This window comes from Pecten maximus, chromosome 5, assembly GCF_902652985.1.
Source record: "Pecten maximus chromosome 5, xPecMax1.1, whole genome shotgun sequence".
Lineage (NCBI taxonomy): Eukaryota > Metazoa > Mollusca > Bivalvia > Pectinida > Pectinidae > Pecten > Pecten maximus.
The window spans coordinates 34,611,210-34,627,577 of NC_047019.1; the positions used below are offsets into that span (position 1 = coordinate 34,611,210).

General features: G+C 39.1%; 1 protein-coding gene across 3 annotated transcripts in view; it reads left to right on the forward strand.

Annotated features, from left to right (window-relative positions):
- The window catches only part of LOC117327871 (xaa-Pro aminopeptidase 1-like), a 41,831-nt gene that overhangs the window by 19,281 nt on the left and 6,182 nt on the right, over nucleotides 1–16,368 (forward strand). Inside the window, exons 5-17 of one of the 3 annotated variants that reach the window (XM_033885092.1) lie at nucleotides 1,361–1,465; nucleotides 1,859–1,951; nucleotides 3,189–3,335; nucleotides 10,016–10,111; nucleotides 10,593–10,680; nucleotides 11,143–11,275; nucleotides 11,577–11,699; nucleotides 11,957–12,040; nucleotides 12,129–12,179; nucleotides 12,445–12,506; nucleotides 13,009–13,158; nucleotides 13,754–13,814; nucleotides 15,359–15,428. In XM_033885092.1, the coding sequence (XP_033740983.1) occupies nucleotides 1,361–1,465; nucleotides 1,859–1,951; nucleotides 3,189–3,335; nucleotides 10,016–10,111; nucleotides 10,593–10,680; nucleotides 11,143–11,275; nucleotides 11,577–11,699; nucleotides 11,957–12,040; nucleotides 12,129–12,179; nucleotides 12,445–12,506; nucleotides 13,009–13,158; nucleotides 13,754–13,814; nucleotides 15,359–15,428 (1,263 nt within the window). Of the gene's footprint in view, nucleotides 1–1,360; nucleotides 1,466–1,858; nucleotides 1,952–3,188; nucleotides 3,336–10,015; nucleotides 10,112–10,592; nucleotides 10,681–11,142; nucleotides 11,276–11,576; nucleotides 11,700–11,956; nucleotides 12,041–12,128; nucleotides 12,180–12,444; nucleotides 12,507–13,008; nucleotides 13,159–13,753; nucleotides 13,815–14,492; nucleotides 14,563–15,358; nucleotides 15,429–15,536; nucleotides 15,607–16,368 lie in introns of all 3 variants that reach the window. The other 2 variants (XM_033885090.1, XM_033885091.1) reach the window with 2 other exon arrangements.

The window sequence follows — 16,368 nt, forward strand, 5'->3', positions numbered from 1 at the left end:
TAATACACTGATACATTGTAACATTATAGTACACTGTAATACACTGATACATTGTAACATTATAATACACTGTAATACAATGATACATTGTTACATTATAGTACATTGTAATACAATGATATATTGTTACATTATAGTACTCTGTAATACAATGATAAATTGTTACATTATAGTACACTTTAATGTAATAATACATTGTAACATTATAGTACACTGTAATACACTGATACATTGTAACATTATAGTACACTGTAATACAATGATACATTGTAACATGATAGTACACTGTAATACACTGATACATTGTAACACTATAGTACACTGTAATACAATGATACATTGTTACATTATAGTACACTGTAATACACTGATACATTGTTACATTATAGTACACTGTAATACACTGATACATTGTAACATGATAGTACACTGTAATACAATGATACATTATAACATTATAGTACACTGTAATACAAAGATACATTGTAACATTATAGTACACTGTAATACACTGATACATTGTTACATTATAGTACATTGTAATACAAAGATACATTGTAACATTATAGTACACTAATACAAAGATACATTGTAACATTATAGTACATTATAATACACTGATACATTGTAACATTATAGTACACTGTTATACAATGATACATTGTTACATTATAGTACACCGTAAGACAATGATCCATTGTTACATTATAGTACACTGTGACACTGAATCTACAGTGTTGTTACATGATTAATGCATTTATACTTACCATGTTTTTCACGTTTAAAGTTTTACATAAATCATGCTATCTTATTACTTCATAAAGAATTGGTTCTGAATCCCGTCCAGAATTACCCCATTTACTGTTCCACAAACTCCTGATGTGTTGGTACTTTAGATAAATATCTGTCCTATGGTTCTTTGATAGAAATACTGTAGATAGGTGAAGATTTATGTTATACAGTCATTGTCGTAACACTAAATGCTATTGAAAGCAAAACGTCAGATAAACACACTCTACTACAATATCAGCTAATTTCTGACTGAATATATTATGTCCCCGATTATAAAATTAAAAAACAAAGTGTACAAGATACCTGAATAATCATTGTTCCGTTTCGTTTTTTGAAGAGGTGGTGGGATGCAGGTGGCGATGAGTGTATATGAAACCCGCTCGATTTATTCTTGTTTTCTAATCGCTCTAAATAAATAATATGGATGTGACTTAGCTGAGATTTAGTTTTACAAGTCGATTTAACAGAAACAACTATATCTACATATTATTGTAATAGAGTAAAGCAGTATAGATTTAGGTTGATTTCTCAGTAATATGATTTGTTTTCTATCTGTCCAACCAAACAGGCCGGGCTGTGATCCTACAAAACAAGGCCGCTCTTTGGACGGACGGACGTTACTTCCTACAAGCGGAGGACGAGCTGGACTGTAATTGGATATTAATGAGACAAGGTAAGAGTATCGGTACCTTCACGAGCAGTATTTCTCTTTAAATTATCTTTTTTTTTTATATATTTGTTTAACTTTACCCTTTCAACAATGGGAACGATTCTAATGCACCTACATTAATATCACAACACATATTTAAAATATAACGAATATATGATAGCTATTGAATCTGTGAAAGTGAAATGAGTGGTAGAGATGAATAGTTTGGATTTAAAACTTTTATCATTATCACTGGCGAGTCAGATGCAGTTTTATATCCGTAATACATATACAGTTGCTGTTCCCTTGTGTGTCTTTTGTATAATCCACAGTAAAAAGCACAACTTTTTTTTAATTTGAATTAAAACGGACATGTATCAGTCACAAGAATTCAATTAAACTGTATCTATATTGTAGGAGAGGTCGGTGTCCCTTCCGTAACGGAATGGGTGGAAGCAAATCTGCTGAGCGGCCAGAAGTTTGGTGCCAACACGTATCTCATTAAAAATAGTAAGTGACAGAGAGAAGGGACTTGTTATTATCTGCGATTGTTGTTACTTTTTCAGTTTCCATACCCTGTATATTTTTTTTCAGTAGCTACATGCAACTATATAACGCCAATGTAATGTATGCTGTACTTGATTTGATACCAAATCAACACACTCTGTCTTAAAAACATATTACAGGTGCTTAAAATATATAAATTATGTTTTCATCTTTGCTTTGTTGAAATGTACTTGCATCGATGGAGGTCAGCTGATCTACTGCTCAACAGGAGTTTAAATGACATGCGGCGAACATAACAGCAATCATATCGATCCTACAAATCTCATTAAAATACTGGTCATAATTATACACTATGTAACGATCTGACTGTGACCGGTAAGGGGTAGTGTTGACATTAACGGACATTTCACAGCCAATCAAAACGCATTTTCCGTGTGTTTGGAAATTGCAGGGAAAGATGTAACAATCAAAACAGTGTTGGAGACGTTGAAGCCTCTGATCATGTTCATTCTTTCTTTTTTATGTCATCTCCTTGTAGTCTTCGTTATAACATAAAAATCCATTAAGCACCATTTGACCAATAAATAGACCCTTTTGGGCGAGAAAGGGACTTGGTATGGAGCAGCCATTTTAGTGAAGTCGCATGAGCGGGATGCTAGGATATTATTATTGCAATAATGGCCAATCGTGATGAGTGCCGCGGAGAAACAAAATTTAGATGATATTATCAGTTGCGTTTGGTTGATTGGTTGAAACGTCATCTGAACACGAATCTTACTAACAAACGCCAGATCTGAGGAACCTGATATTTAATGATGATCTGTATAATCAGACTGCAATCATGCTTGATTTAAACTTTGTTTTTTATTGTTTTTTTTTTTAATATGCTGTTTGTTTTATTATAACATTTCTTTAAAACCATACGAAGTACCAGAGGGGAAAAAAGAAAAAAAAAAACAGCTGAACTAATTTTTAAAAGTAAGGATAATTTTTCCCGTCAGAAACACAATTTATATCTCTGGTGACACAAAAACTCCATGAAAACAAATATAAATGACTACAGGTATTATCCAGAATATCGTTTTGACTAATAGCAAAGTGATATGGAATGGATGATATTTTGGAAATACTGTTTTCTTAAGGATGTAGGCACATCGGTACCAGCTCGAACCATCGGTACCATTGGAAGGAATGTTAACGAGTTTGTGGAAAATAAAGTATTGGCCATCGTCATTTTCAGTTGAGTGGACCGAGATGTCCGAAGCACTTGGCAAAAAAGGTGTAACACTAGAGGGAGTCAACCCGGACCTCATAGACCAGATCTGGACTACTGGGCGGCCCGAACAACCAAACACGCCCATCAACGCCTTACCTCTCAAGTACGCTGGTATGTATGTAATACGTCATAGATCTGGTATAGTACAAATACACAGAGGTGTGAAAAAGTACATATAGATACACCATGGTATAGGAAATGGAAAGGGATAATGATACAAAGGGGACCGGTATAGTACAGACATACAGGGGACCGGTACAGTACAGACACACAGGGGACCGGTATAGTACAGACATACAGGGGACCGGTACAGTACAGACACACAGGGGACCGGTATAGTACAGACATACAGGGGACCGGTACAGTACAGACACACAGGGGACCGGTATAGTACAGACATACAGGGGACCGGTACAGTACAGACACACAGGGGACCGGTATAGTACAGACATACAGGGGACCGGTACAGTACAGACACACAGGGGACCGGTATAGTACAGACACAGAGGGGACTGGTATAGTACAGACACACAGGGGACTGGTATAGTACAGACACACAGGGGACCGGTATAGTACAGACATACAGGGGACTGGTATAGTACAGACATACAGGGGACTGGTATAGTACAGACACACAGGGGACCGGTATAGTACAGACATACAGGGGACCGGTACAGTACAGACACACAGGGGACCGGTATAGTACAGACATACAGGGGACCGGTACAGTACAGACACACAGGGGACCGGTATAGTACAGACATACAGGGGACCGGTACAGTACAGACACACAGGGGACCGGTATAGTACAGACACAGAGGGGACTGGTATAGTACAGACACACAGGGGACTGGTATAGTACAGACACACAGGGGACCGGTATAGTACAGACATACAGGGGACTGGTATAGTACAGACACACAGGGGACTGGTATAGTACAGACACACAGGGGACTGGTATAGTACAGACACACAGGGGACTGGTATAGTACAGACACACAGGGGACTGGTATAGTACAGACACACAGGGGACTGGTATAGTACAGACATACAGGGGACCGGTATAGTACAGACACAGAGGGGACTGGTATAGTACAGACACACAGGGGACTGGTATAGTACAGACATACAGGGGACTGGTATAGTACAGACATACAGGGGACTGGTATAGTACAGACACACAGGGGACTGGTATAGTACAGACATACAGGGGACTGGTATAGTACAGACATACAGGGGACTGGTATAGTACAGACATACAGGGGACTGGTATAGTACAGACATACAGGGGACTGGTACAGTACAGACACAGAGGGGACTGGTATAGTACAGACACAGGGGACTGATATTGTACAGACACACAGGGGACCGGTATAGTACAGACATACAGGGGACTGGTATAGTATAGACACAGGGGACTGGTATAGTACAGACACACAGGGGACTGGTATAGTACAGACATACAGGGGACTGGTATAGTACAGACATACAGGGGACCGGTACAGTACAGACACACAGGGGACCGGTATAGTACAGACACAGAGGGGACTGGTATAGCACAGACACACAGGGGACTGGTACAGTACAGACATACAGGGGACCGGTACAGTACAGACACACAGGGGACCGGTATAGTACAGACATACAGGGGACTGGTATGGTACAGACACACAGGGGACTGGTACAGTACAGACACACAGGGGACCGGTATAGTACAGACACAGAGGGGACTGGTATAGCACAGACACACAGGGGAATGGTATAGTACAGACACACATGGGACTGGTATAGTACAGACACACAGGGGACTGGTACAGTACAGACACAGGGGACTGGTATAGTACAGACATACAGGGGACTGGTACAGTACAGACACAGGGGACTGGTATAGTACAGACACACATGGGACTGGTATAGTACAGACACACAGGGGACTGGTATAGTACAGACACACGGGGGACTGGTATAGTACAGACACACAGGGGACTGGTATAGTACAGACACACAGGGGACTGGTATAGTACAGACACACAGGGGACTGGTATAGTAAAAATACACAGGGGTGTGAAAAAGTACATATAGATACACCATGATACATGTAATGAAAAGGTATACTGATACATAGGGGACTGAAATAGTACAGACACTGGGTTATGACAGAGTACATAAATATATCATACAGAAAAAGAAGGGTATACTGATACACAAGGGACTGGTATAGTACATACACAGGGGACTGGTATAGTACAGACACACAGGGGACTGGTATAGTACAGACACACAGGGGACTGGTATAGTACAGACACACAGGGGACTGGTATAGTACAGACACACAGGGGACCGGTATAGTACAGACATACAGGGGACTGATATAGTACAGACACACAGGGGACCGGTATAGTACAGACACACAGGGGACTGGTATAGTACAGACACACAGGGGACTGGTATAGTACAGACACACAGGGGACCGGTATAGTACAGACACACAGGGGACTGGTATAGTGCAGACACACAGATGACTGGTTTAGTACAGACACACACACAGGGGACTAGTATAGTACAGACACACAGGGGACCGGTATAGCACAGACACACAGGGGACTGGTATAGTACATACAAACAGGGGACTGGTATAGTACAGACACACAGGGGACTGGTATAGTACAGACACACAGGGGACTGGTATAGTACAGACACACAGGGGACTGGTATAGTACAGACACACAGGGGACTGGTATAGTACAGACACACAGGGGACTGGTACAGTACAGACACAGAGGGGACCGGTATAGTACAGACACAGATGGGACTGGTATAGTATAGACACACAGAGGACTGGTATAGTACAGACACAGAGGGGACTGGTATAGTATAGACACACAGGGGACTGGTATAGTACAGACACACAGGGACTGGTATAGTATAGACACACAGGGGACTGGTATAGTACAGACACACAGGGGACTGGTATAGAACATACAAACAGGGGACTGGTATAGTACAGACACAGAGGGGACCGGTATAGTACAGACACACAGAGGACTGGTATAGTACAGACACACAGGGGACCGGTATAGTACAGACACACAGGGGACTGGTATAGTACAGACACACAGGGGACCGATATAGTACAGACACACAGGGGACTGGTATAGTACAGACACACAGGGGACTGGTATAGTACAGACACACAGGGGACCGGTATAGTACAGACACACAGGGGACTGGTATAGTACAGACACACGGGGGACTGGTACAGTACAGACACACAGGGGACCGGTATAGTACAGACACACAGGGGACTGGTACAGTACAGACACACAGGGGACCGGTAAAGTACAGACACACAGGGGACCGGTATAGTACAGACATACAGGGGACTGGTACAGTACAGACACACAGGGGACCGGTATAGTACAGACACAGAGGGGACTGGTATAGTACAGACACACAGGGGACTGGTATAGTATAGACACACGGGGGACCGGTATAGTACAGACACACAGGGGACTGGTATAGTACAGACATACAGGGACTGGTATAGTATAGACACACAGGGGACTGGTATAGTACAGACACACAGGGGAGTGGTATAGAACATACAAACAGGGGACTGGTATAGTACAGACACAGAGGGGACCGGTATAGTACAGACACACAGAGGACTGGTATAGTACAGACACACAGGGGACCGGTATAGTACAGACACACAGGGGACTGGTATAGTACAGACACACAGGGGACCGATATAGTACAGACACACAGGGGACTGGTATAGTACAGACACAGAGGGGACTGGTATAGTACAGACACACAGGGGACCGGTATAGTACAGACACACAGGGGACTGGTATAGTACAGAAACACGGGGGACTGGTACAGTACAGACACACAGGGGACCGGTATAGTACAGACACACAGGGGACTGGTACAGTACAGACACACAGGGGACCGGTAAAGTACAGACACACAGGGGACCGGTATAGTACAGACATACAGGGGACTGGTACAGTACAGACACACAGGGGACCGGTATAGTACAGACACAGAGGGGACTGGTATAGTACAGACACACAGGGGACTGGTATAGTATAGACACACGGGGGACCGGTATAGTACAGACACACAGGGGACTGGTATAGTACAGACACACAGGGGACTGGTATAGTACAGACACACAGGGGACTGGTATAGTACAGACACACAGGGGACTGGTATAGTACAGACACACAGGGGACTGGTATAGTACAGACACACAGGGGACTGGTATAGTACAGACACACAGGGGACTGGTATAGTACAGACACACAGGGGACCGGTATAGTACAGACACACAGGGGACTGGTATAGTACAGACACAGAGGGGACTGGTATAGTACAGACACACAGGGGACTGGTATAGTATAGACACACGGGGGACCGGTATAGTACAGACACACAGGGGACTGGTATAGTACAGACACACAGGGACTGGTATAGTATAGACACACAGGGGACTGGTATAGTACAGACACACAGGGGAGTGGTATAGAACATACAAACAGGGGACTGGTATAGTACAGACACAGAGGGGACCGGTATAGTACAGACACACAGAGGACTGGTATAGTACAGACACACAGGGGACCGGTATAGTACAGACACACAGGGGACTGGTATAGTACAGACACACAGGGGACCGATATAGTACAGACACACAGGGGACTGGTATAGTACAGACACAGAGGGGACTGGTATAGTACAGACACACAGGGGACCGGTATAGTACAGACACACAGGGGACTGGTATAGTACAGAAACACGGGGGACTGGTACAGTACAGACACACAGGGGACCGGTATAGTACAGACACACAGGGGACTGGTACAGTACAGACACACAGGGGACCGGTAAAGTACAGACACACAGGGGACCGGTATAGTACAGACATACAGGGGACTGGTACAGTACAGACACACAGGGGACCGGTATAGTACAGACACAGAGGGGACTGGTATAGTACAGACACACAGGGGACTGGTATAGTATAGACACACGGGGGACCGGTATAGTACAGACACACAGGGGACTGGTATAGTACAGACACACAGGGGACTGGTATAGTACAGACACACAGGGGACTGGTATAGTACAGACACACAGGGGACTGGTATAGTACAGACACACAGGGGACTGGTATAGTACAGACACACAGGGGACCGGTATAGTACAGACACACAGGGGACTGGTATAGTACAGACACACAGGGGACTGGTATAGTACAGACACACAGGGGACTGGTATAGTACAGACACACAGGGGATCGGTATAGTACAGACACAGAGGGGACCGGTAAAGTACAGACACACAGGGGACTGGTATAGTACAGACACACAGGGGACTGGTACAGTACAGACACAGAGGGGACCGGTATAGTACAGACACACAGGGACTGGTACAGTACAGACACACAGGGGACCGGTATAGTACAGACACACAGGGGACTGGTATAGTACAGACACACAGGGGACTGGTATATTACAGACACACAGGGGACTGGTATAGTACAGACACACAGGGGACCGGTATAGTACTAACACATGGTAATGACAAAGTACATAGAGACCGAATCGAGGTTACAGAAATGTCATTCAGAAGAGGAACAGGTTCTACTCCCATAAATGGCTACAGTACTTAAAGCCGAAAATTTGGGTAAATTTGCATATTTGAGTTTTATATTGTTTGACCACACACATTGTGGTGTATGAATCAATCCTGCAGTTGATTTGCAGGCAAACATTTGTCAATCTACATTGCAAATTTTGGAGGAGAAGGCTTTTAAAGGGACATCACGGTAAAAACGTTGTAATTTTCAATGAATGTAGGTGTTTTGTTCCTTTCCAGTTATGTTTCTGTGCTGTCCCAATGTTCACAGTCGATCCTCATGTCCAGCTTGACCACTTTATTTAGTTGGGAATCCCCCTCTAAATTTAGCGGGGAAATTATTTTTAAATCCTCGCGTGACTGTTTTGAAATCGAGGCAACACAAACACACGATAGTTTACAAGGCGAAATATTCCATCTGGGTTAGTTGGATAACGATATTATACAGTGGTTTAAATGTTAAATAACACATTCTGTATATATTCCGGCACACACATTTATGTGTAAATAAGTGTAAACACTGTACATATAGTATAGTGACAGTAGCGATGTACTGGTACAGACTGTATAAATATTACCGAGTTTGTGTAAATATTACCGAGATTGTCCTGACCTACTATCCAGCAATCAAGCAGAATACGAGCAGCGTCCGTATTACTGCTGTTTTCATGTTTGAACTGTATTGTACTGCTTCCTCAGTTTAATTCTAGGATTGTGTTTGACCCATTTTCCAATTATTCTCTTCATTGCGGAAGCTGTTATCGTTTTCAACCGCAGTCGATTCACATTGGAAGCCATTTTTGTTTTCAGGTGTTTTGGTGTGTTGTGCGCATGCGTGTTATCGTATATGTCACAAAATTTGCATATTCAGACTATTGATCAACGAATTGTGATAACCTTTTTATAATTAATAATTGATGTTTTTTATATACATATATCATCAAATTCGAATGGTTATTGTTCATAAGGATATTTTTTTTTAAAGATATACCCAATAATATGAAAAAATACAAAATAAAAATTGGTTTACCGTGATGTCCCTTTAAAATAGTAATAAAATAAAAATCTTAACTATGTTACAATTCTTTTTTTCAAAACTTATATTTCAGGTATACATGCACAGTTGTATTTTTTTCATCTTATAGGGAAATCTTGGCAAGATAAAATCAACAGCATGCATGTAGCTATGGCAGAAAAGGACGCCGATGTCATGATCATTTCTGGATTGGACGAAACTGCATGTGAGTCTAATTGTTAGAGAGATATTTCATGCAAAACATAATATATTCATACACAGTGAATGATGTAATGTAACAACAGGATCGAAAGTAAAAAAACATTTAGAATGTGTGCATCTATCAGTTACCAAGACACGAGTATCAACCAATATCAACAATACATATGTATGAAAAAAATGTGAAGGATACTTTTCTGCGATTTTGTATGCCAGTGTTATGGATGGTAAACATAACAAGTCCATGCTGATCAGTAGCGTGTATTCTGTGTAATTTTGAACAATTTCATAATTCTTTATCAAGGCGTCGTTGTAACCATTGACTCACAAATATGTAGCATTAAAAAGAGAAGTTGATATCTTCATGTTATCCATATCAGTGGTTTATCTAACGTGGTTTTCTACACTAGTTTTTGTCTATTTCACTTCTAAATTTTTCTCGCAACATAAGGGTTATTTTACTTCTATACATTATCTTCCTGTACTAGGGTTGTTTAACCTCCGAGCCTCCGACATTGACTACAATCCGTTCTTTCTATCGTACGCCATTGTGAACAGAGCCGCCAATGTGACCATGTAAGTAATTATATGTAACTTCTTTACCTTATAATTGTTCATGATCTCATCTTTTCAAAGAAACTACTCCGTTTAGTTGCGTCATGTTTTAAGATTTACAATATGTTGTTCATGGTCATACTCTAGTCTTCATATATGATGCGAGCATTTGTGACTTGATAAATATTCATCTCTATAGGGTACATTTGTAAGATTTATAATGTGTCCATGATATCGCTATTTACATGACGGTTGCTTTAAATTCTTCTTGTAAATCGTTGTAATGATAGTAAACTCATGTTCTCAAACAATTCTGTATAATTTAGACCTCATTGGTGAGTGTTACATAAAGATATTATAATTTTTTTTTTAATTATTCATTGACAATATAAAAACATCCGACCAAATACTTCGATGGAAATGATACATTGTACAAATTTATGTTACTAAATATCAGTATAGAGGGTTTACGTTTTGTCTCAGACTATATATAAGAAATGCTGCAAACAAGTTGGTAGCCACACCCACAGACGCCGCAACAGCTGACACATTGCAAGTTCATCTTAACACTGGCTCAAGCGGGACGTGTAACGGACGTTTGGGGATGTGTGTTGCTGTAAGTAAGACTTATTATTGGTAAATCGGTGTGTAAGGTAGCATAAACAGGAACCTTTTACGTTATTTGTTTAGATATGATATTAATATAAGTTTGTGGTTTTAATTGTTACTGTACGTATGACTTATTATTGGTAAATCGGAGTTTAGGGTATCAAAAACAGGAAATTTTGACGTTTCATCTAGATATGATTTAGCTATTTATAAGTACGTGGTTTAAACTGTTATCGGACTGACATGTCATGCCCTTGATATCATTAGCGTGTCATTAATCAGTTTTGATAGCCTACATGGAATTTCAGGTAAAAGAATACAGCAACCTACAGCTAGAAAGTGACATCTCTTTGGCCCTGTCAACAACAACTGGATATGTATGGGTGTCGTTTGGTTGTAGCCGGGCAGTTTACAGCCGTATAACAGCAGAGGTGAGATACAAATGTACAGTAACACGTGATCGGAACATCATAAACATGACAACTTTGTGTATGGAAATATTATTTATTACGTCTTTGACAACCACAATATAAAAGACTCGGTCAGTTAACTTAGAAATAAAATTGCTCCACTCATTAAACAGCTATTGAATGTTGTATCTTGTTGAACCTGTACATAGCTAAAGAGATTTGATGGTAAACATCGCCCTGGTCTTCATATATTATTATGATGATGCTTGTAATTACAGAGGGTTATTCAAGAGAACACACCGGCAGCTCTGCAGAAGGCACAGAAAAATACGGTTGAACAGCAATGCATGCGCAACTCACATGTACGTATATATATTGTTTCCTCATTCCACACAATCGTATAATTTTGACATCATGTCTGGTTGCTTATTGTTCTTTATTTCATTTCAGATCAGAGATGCAGTTGCCCTCATCAAATTTTTAGCGAAACTGGAGAAAGAAGTAAGTTTGATTCTAAGTTAGTCTGCACAATTGACCATCAGTAAAATTATACAATTTCCGTTGTATATATTTAAAACTATGGGAAACAAACGCGTTACATGATATTATTCAGCTGTCCTATACAATAAATTCAATTAAAGGCGCTTAAACAAAACAAAAAAATTAAGATATTATAGGACAGAAAATAAGACTTAATAACCTGTATCAAATAAAGAATGGTGATTGATAATGAAAAACGACATATCCTAATATTTATTTTGAAAAGGTGAAAGAGGGTAAGCGCTGGACAGAAGTGGGAGCCGCCGCAAACCTCAAACAACACAGACTGTAAGTACTAACTTTAAGATAGTAGTATTCACACAGTACCATCTTTTCAAAAGTTTGCCAAATTAACAGGAAAGATATCGTAAAATATTATTTTGGAACGAAATAACCGATGCGAAAAAGACGTCTCATTTTTATCGAATCATGCAGTTAGTTCTGTAATCGTTCCCCATAGCATTAGATAACGGTTCCCCATAGCATTAGATAATCGTTCTTGCGGTTTCATTTGAACTTTAGTATGAAATAAACCCCGACCAAAACATTGATTGCAATTATCTACCTCTTAATCGGAGATAGAAGATTTAGATGTCTTTAAATTTTGTCAATACGTTAATACGTCAACTAAGTAATCGATATCTGAAAATAAACTTTTTTTCATGAAACATAGATGATCTAATATGTATACATGTACAGCATCGGTGAGGCAATTAATACTAAATGTGAACCTTAAATGTGAACAATTGTACATTTGCCTGCGTCTAAGGTCAGTACTCTTTCTTTCCAGGGCTGTTAAGGACAATCGTGGCCTCAGTTTCCCAACCATAGCAGGCTCTGGGTCAAACGGTGCAGTAATACATTACTTCCCCACCAATGACACTGACAAAGATATAACAACCTCAGACATGTTCCTCCTCGACTCCGGCGGTCAGTACCTGTAAGTTCCTAGTTAGTTCTATCAGGTAGTGATGAGTAGTAAAACATTTCATATTTATAAATCCCATCACAGGTAACCATACACTATTTTTAAAACACTTATAGCCACAGGCAAAGTCACGCTTGAATGATTTTCATAACGTTTGTAACGTACATTTTGTTTCGCGATATAGTTTTTATTTATTTTTGTTATATCAATGACCTTTGTTTGCAGGTACATTAAAAACTACACAAGAGAAAGACAAGCGACTTAGACACTTGCTACTTTCATTTGGGCTCATACTTCTTTTAATGATGGCCTAATTGTAAAGTAGAACACGTATTAAATGTTAATAGTACATGTACTTTTGCAAAATGTATCGAAATCATAGTTTTTTAGGATATGTGCTAAACCCAGAGTATTACAACTAATATACACATGTATTATCATCCTCGTATATTCAATAATACAATATATATTTATATTATAATTGTCATAGATTTGGCTGAAATTAGCATGTTATGTAGCTTCATGAATATCTGATATAAAGGATGGAAACCCGTCTATTCAAGTTTTATATATAAACTAAATATGGTGTTTCCCTCATCATGCATAGGGATGGTACTACCGATGTTACGAGAACATTTCATTTTGGTACGCCTACAGCATTCGAAAAGGTAAAGTCACTGTGATCCCATACTCCAATTACCATATTCGAGTATGAATCTTATGTTTTAGTGAAATAAAAGGAAGGTCACTTTAACATGATGGTAGAAATAATAAATAAAATGATATCGTTATAGAAAACATTTCCTGAACAAAAAGTGAAGGTCTGTAATACAGATAGTTGTAGATAGCCTGTAAATGAGACATACCAGTTGTTCATAAGATAAAACAGATTGTCATCGTTATATAATATTTTATCTGGTTAGCTTGCTACCTTTGTGATTCTCTTGATAACCATAATGAAAATACATTTCATGAAAAAAGAACGTGATGCATGATATATTTTTAAAAGGAACATTTTTAATCTTAACCTTACGATCTGACAGTAAAACGTCAAAGCTAAACATGCATCCAACTGCTTGATATGATTTCTTGTAATCTACATCGGCGTCTCCATATTGATCTTCTTTTATTGAATGTTGTAGTTGGAAAAAGGCCTAAAATCGTCACTCACGAAAATTGACTACAGTTCGTTCCAAAATATAACAAAATATTTTTCTCAGTTCCATAATGATATACAATAAGCGGATGTTTTTGCAATACTGCACACATGTTAGTAAAGTTAATTGCATATTATATACCATGCCCGTGTGGTGTAGCGATTTTACCTTTTGGTGTAAATTTTACAGGAGTGTTACACTTTAGTGTTAAAAGGTCATGTGAACCTGGCCATAACAATTTGGCCAACAAATCTCTACGGTAAGTCTAGGAGAATAAAATCTGACTTTCAAGGTTAATATTTATATCCCTTTCCTACCTGGCTTGGTGATGGTATCTGTTTTATTGCTAGTATATGTATTTTGTATCACTCCTATTCTAGCCTTAAAACAAATACGGCGTCCATATGTTTTGTTTTTTCTACATTGCAGGTGTTGTTCTATTTCTGCTACGTTCTTCTGTACATCATATATATATATATTTACACTTGAACGTGTACACAACGGTAACATAATCATGTCAAAGTGTTGAAGAGTTGATGTGATCGCGCATCGGAAAACTCTAGCCTTTGGTAGAAAACACCCCACACAACATGATATACTTATATCATTGACCAAGGCAATAACTTGTTATCTTTCAGAAAACCTGTCGTTTCGGAAGTTTCATACTAATTAATGAACAACTACTACAACTTCTTCAATGAGTAAGTTGACATGTACATTTTGTCTAATTACTCATTTACAACTACTTCAATGAGTAAGTTGACATGTACATTTTGTCTAATTACTCATGTACAACTACTTCAATGAGTAAGTTGACATGTACACTTTGTCTAATTACTCATTTACAACTACTTCAATGAGTAAGTTGACATGTACACTTTCTCTAATTACTCATTTACAACTACATATGTACTTCAATGAGTAAGTTGACATGTACACTTTATCAATTTATAATGTGTACAACAACTTCAATTACGTTGTCGTAATTTGTCGGCTGAAGTGTTCCAGAATGGATATACAGATTTGATTATTTGTGTTGTATGCCTTTGTTATAGGAATGTTACACACGGGTCCTTATGGGTCATGTTGATTTTGCCGATCTCGTCATAGTCGGGGGAAAGTTTGGTGAGTCCATGCTATTGCGCATGGCTTGATAAGTATCCCCTTTATTCAACCCAAGGCATTTGTAGTTAGGTGGGAAATCTAGAATAATGAGGTATCTTTTTGCTCTAGGAATGCTATACGCGTGTCCTGATGGGTCACGTGGATTTAGCTGATCTTGTGTTTACTGGAGGTCACCTAGGTGAGTCGGTGAAGATGCTAGTATTTCAAGCACATGTATTGATATGGGAGTGGTAGTGTTTTAGTTAACAATTCTTTTTTGAAAAGAAACTTTAGCCTAACAAGTAACCTCAGCATGCAACTTCAATTGCATGCAATTATGTTTGTAGACAGATAGTATAGTTCTGTTATTCAGAGATAAGATCATTGGTGGCTGTGTTCATAGGCCTATGTGTTAGCTGTGCTGTGTAAATAGTGTACATGTTCGTCTACGTCGTATTGCATACAAACCAAATAAACTCTACTCTATAAATATATCTCAGTTTTGATGCTATGTTATTCATTGTGTATATGTGTAAATATTATATTACATATATAATTGATGTACTACATTGTTGAAGTCGTTCAAGCATGTCTGTAGTTTGTTGCATTGCACGCATGCTCCACTAAACAGTACGTATCTATGCTTTACTGCATGTGTGTGTAGACTGACTGAAATTGTAGTTGGAATTTTGGTAGAAATTACTTATGGAACTTGTGTAGTTAAAAATTACCCGTAGCATTAATGTAGTTGAGAAATTACTAACAGAGTAACTGAAACTAGGAAAATACTTTCAGATACTTATTTATTTTAATCATTCTACAGAAACTTATCTATTTACATCATGATACTGATACTATATATATTAACATCATTCTAAGTGATACTATATCTATTTACATCATTCTACTGATACTTTATCCATTTACATCATTTTACAGATACTATATTTATTTACATGCT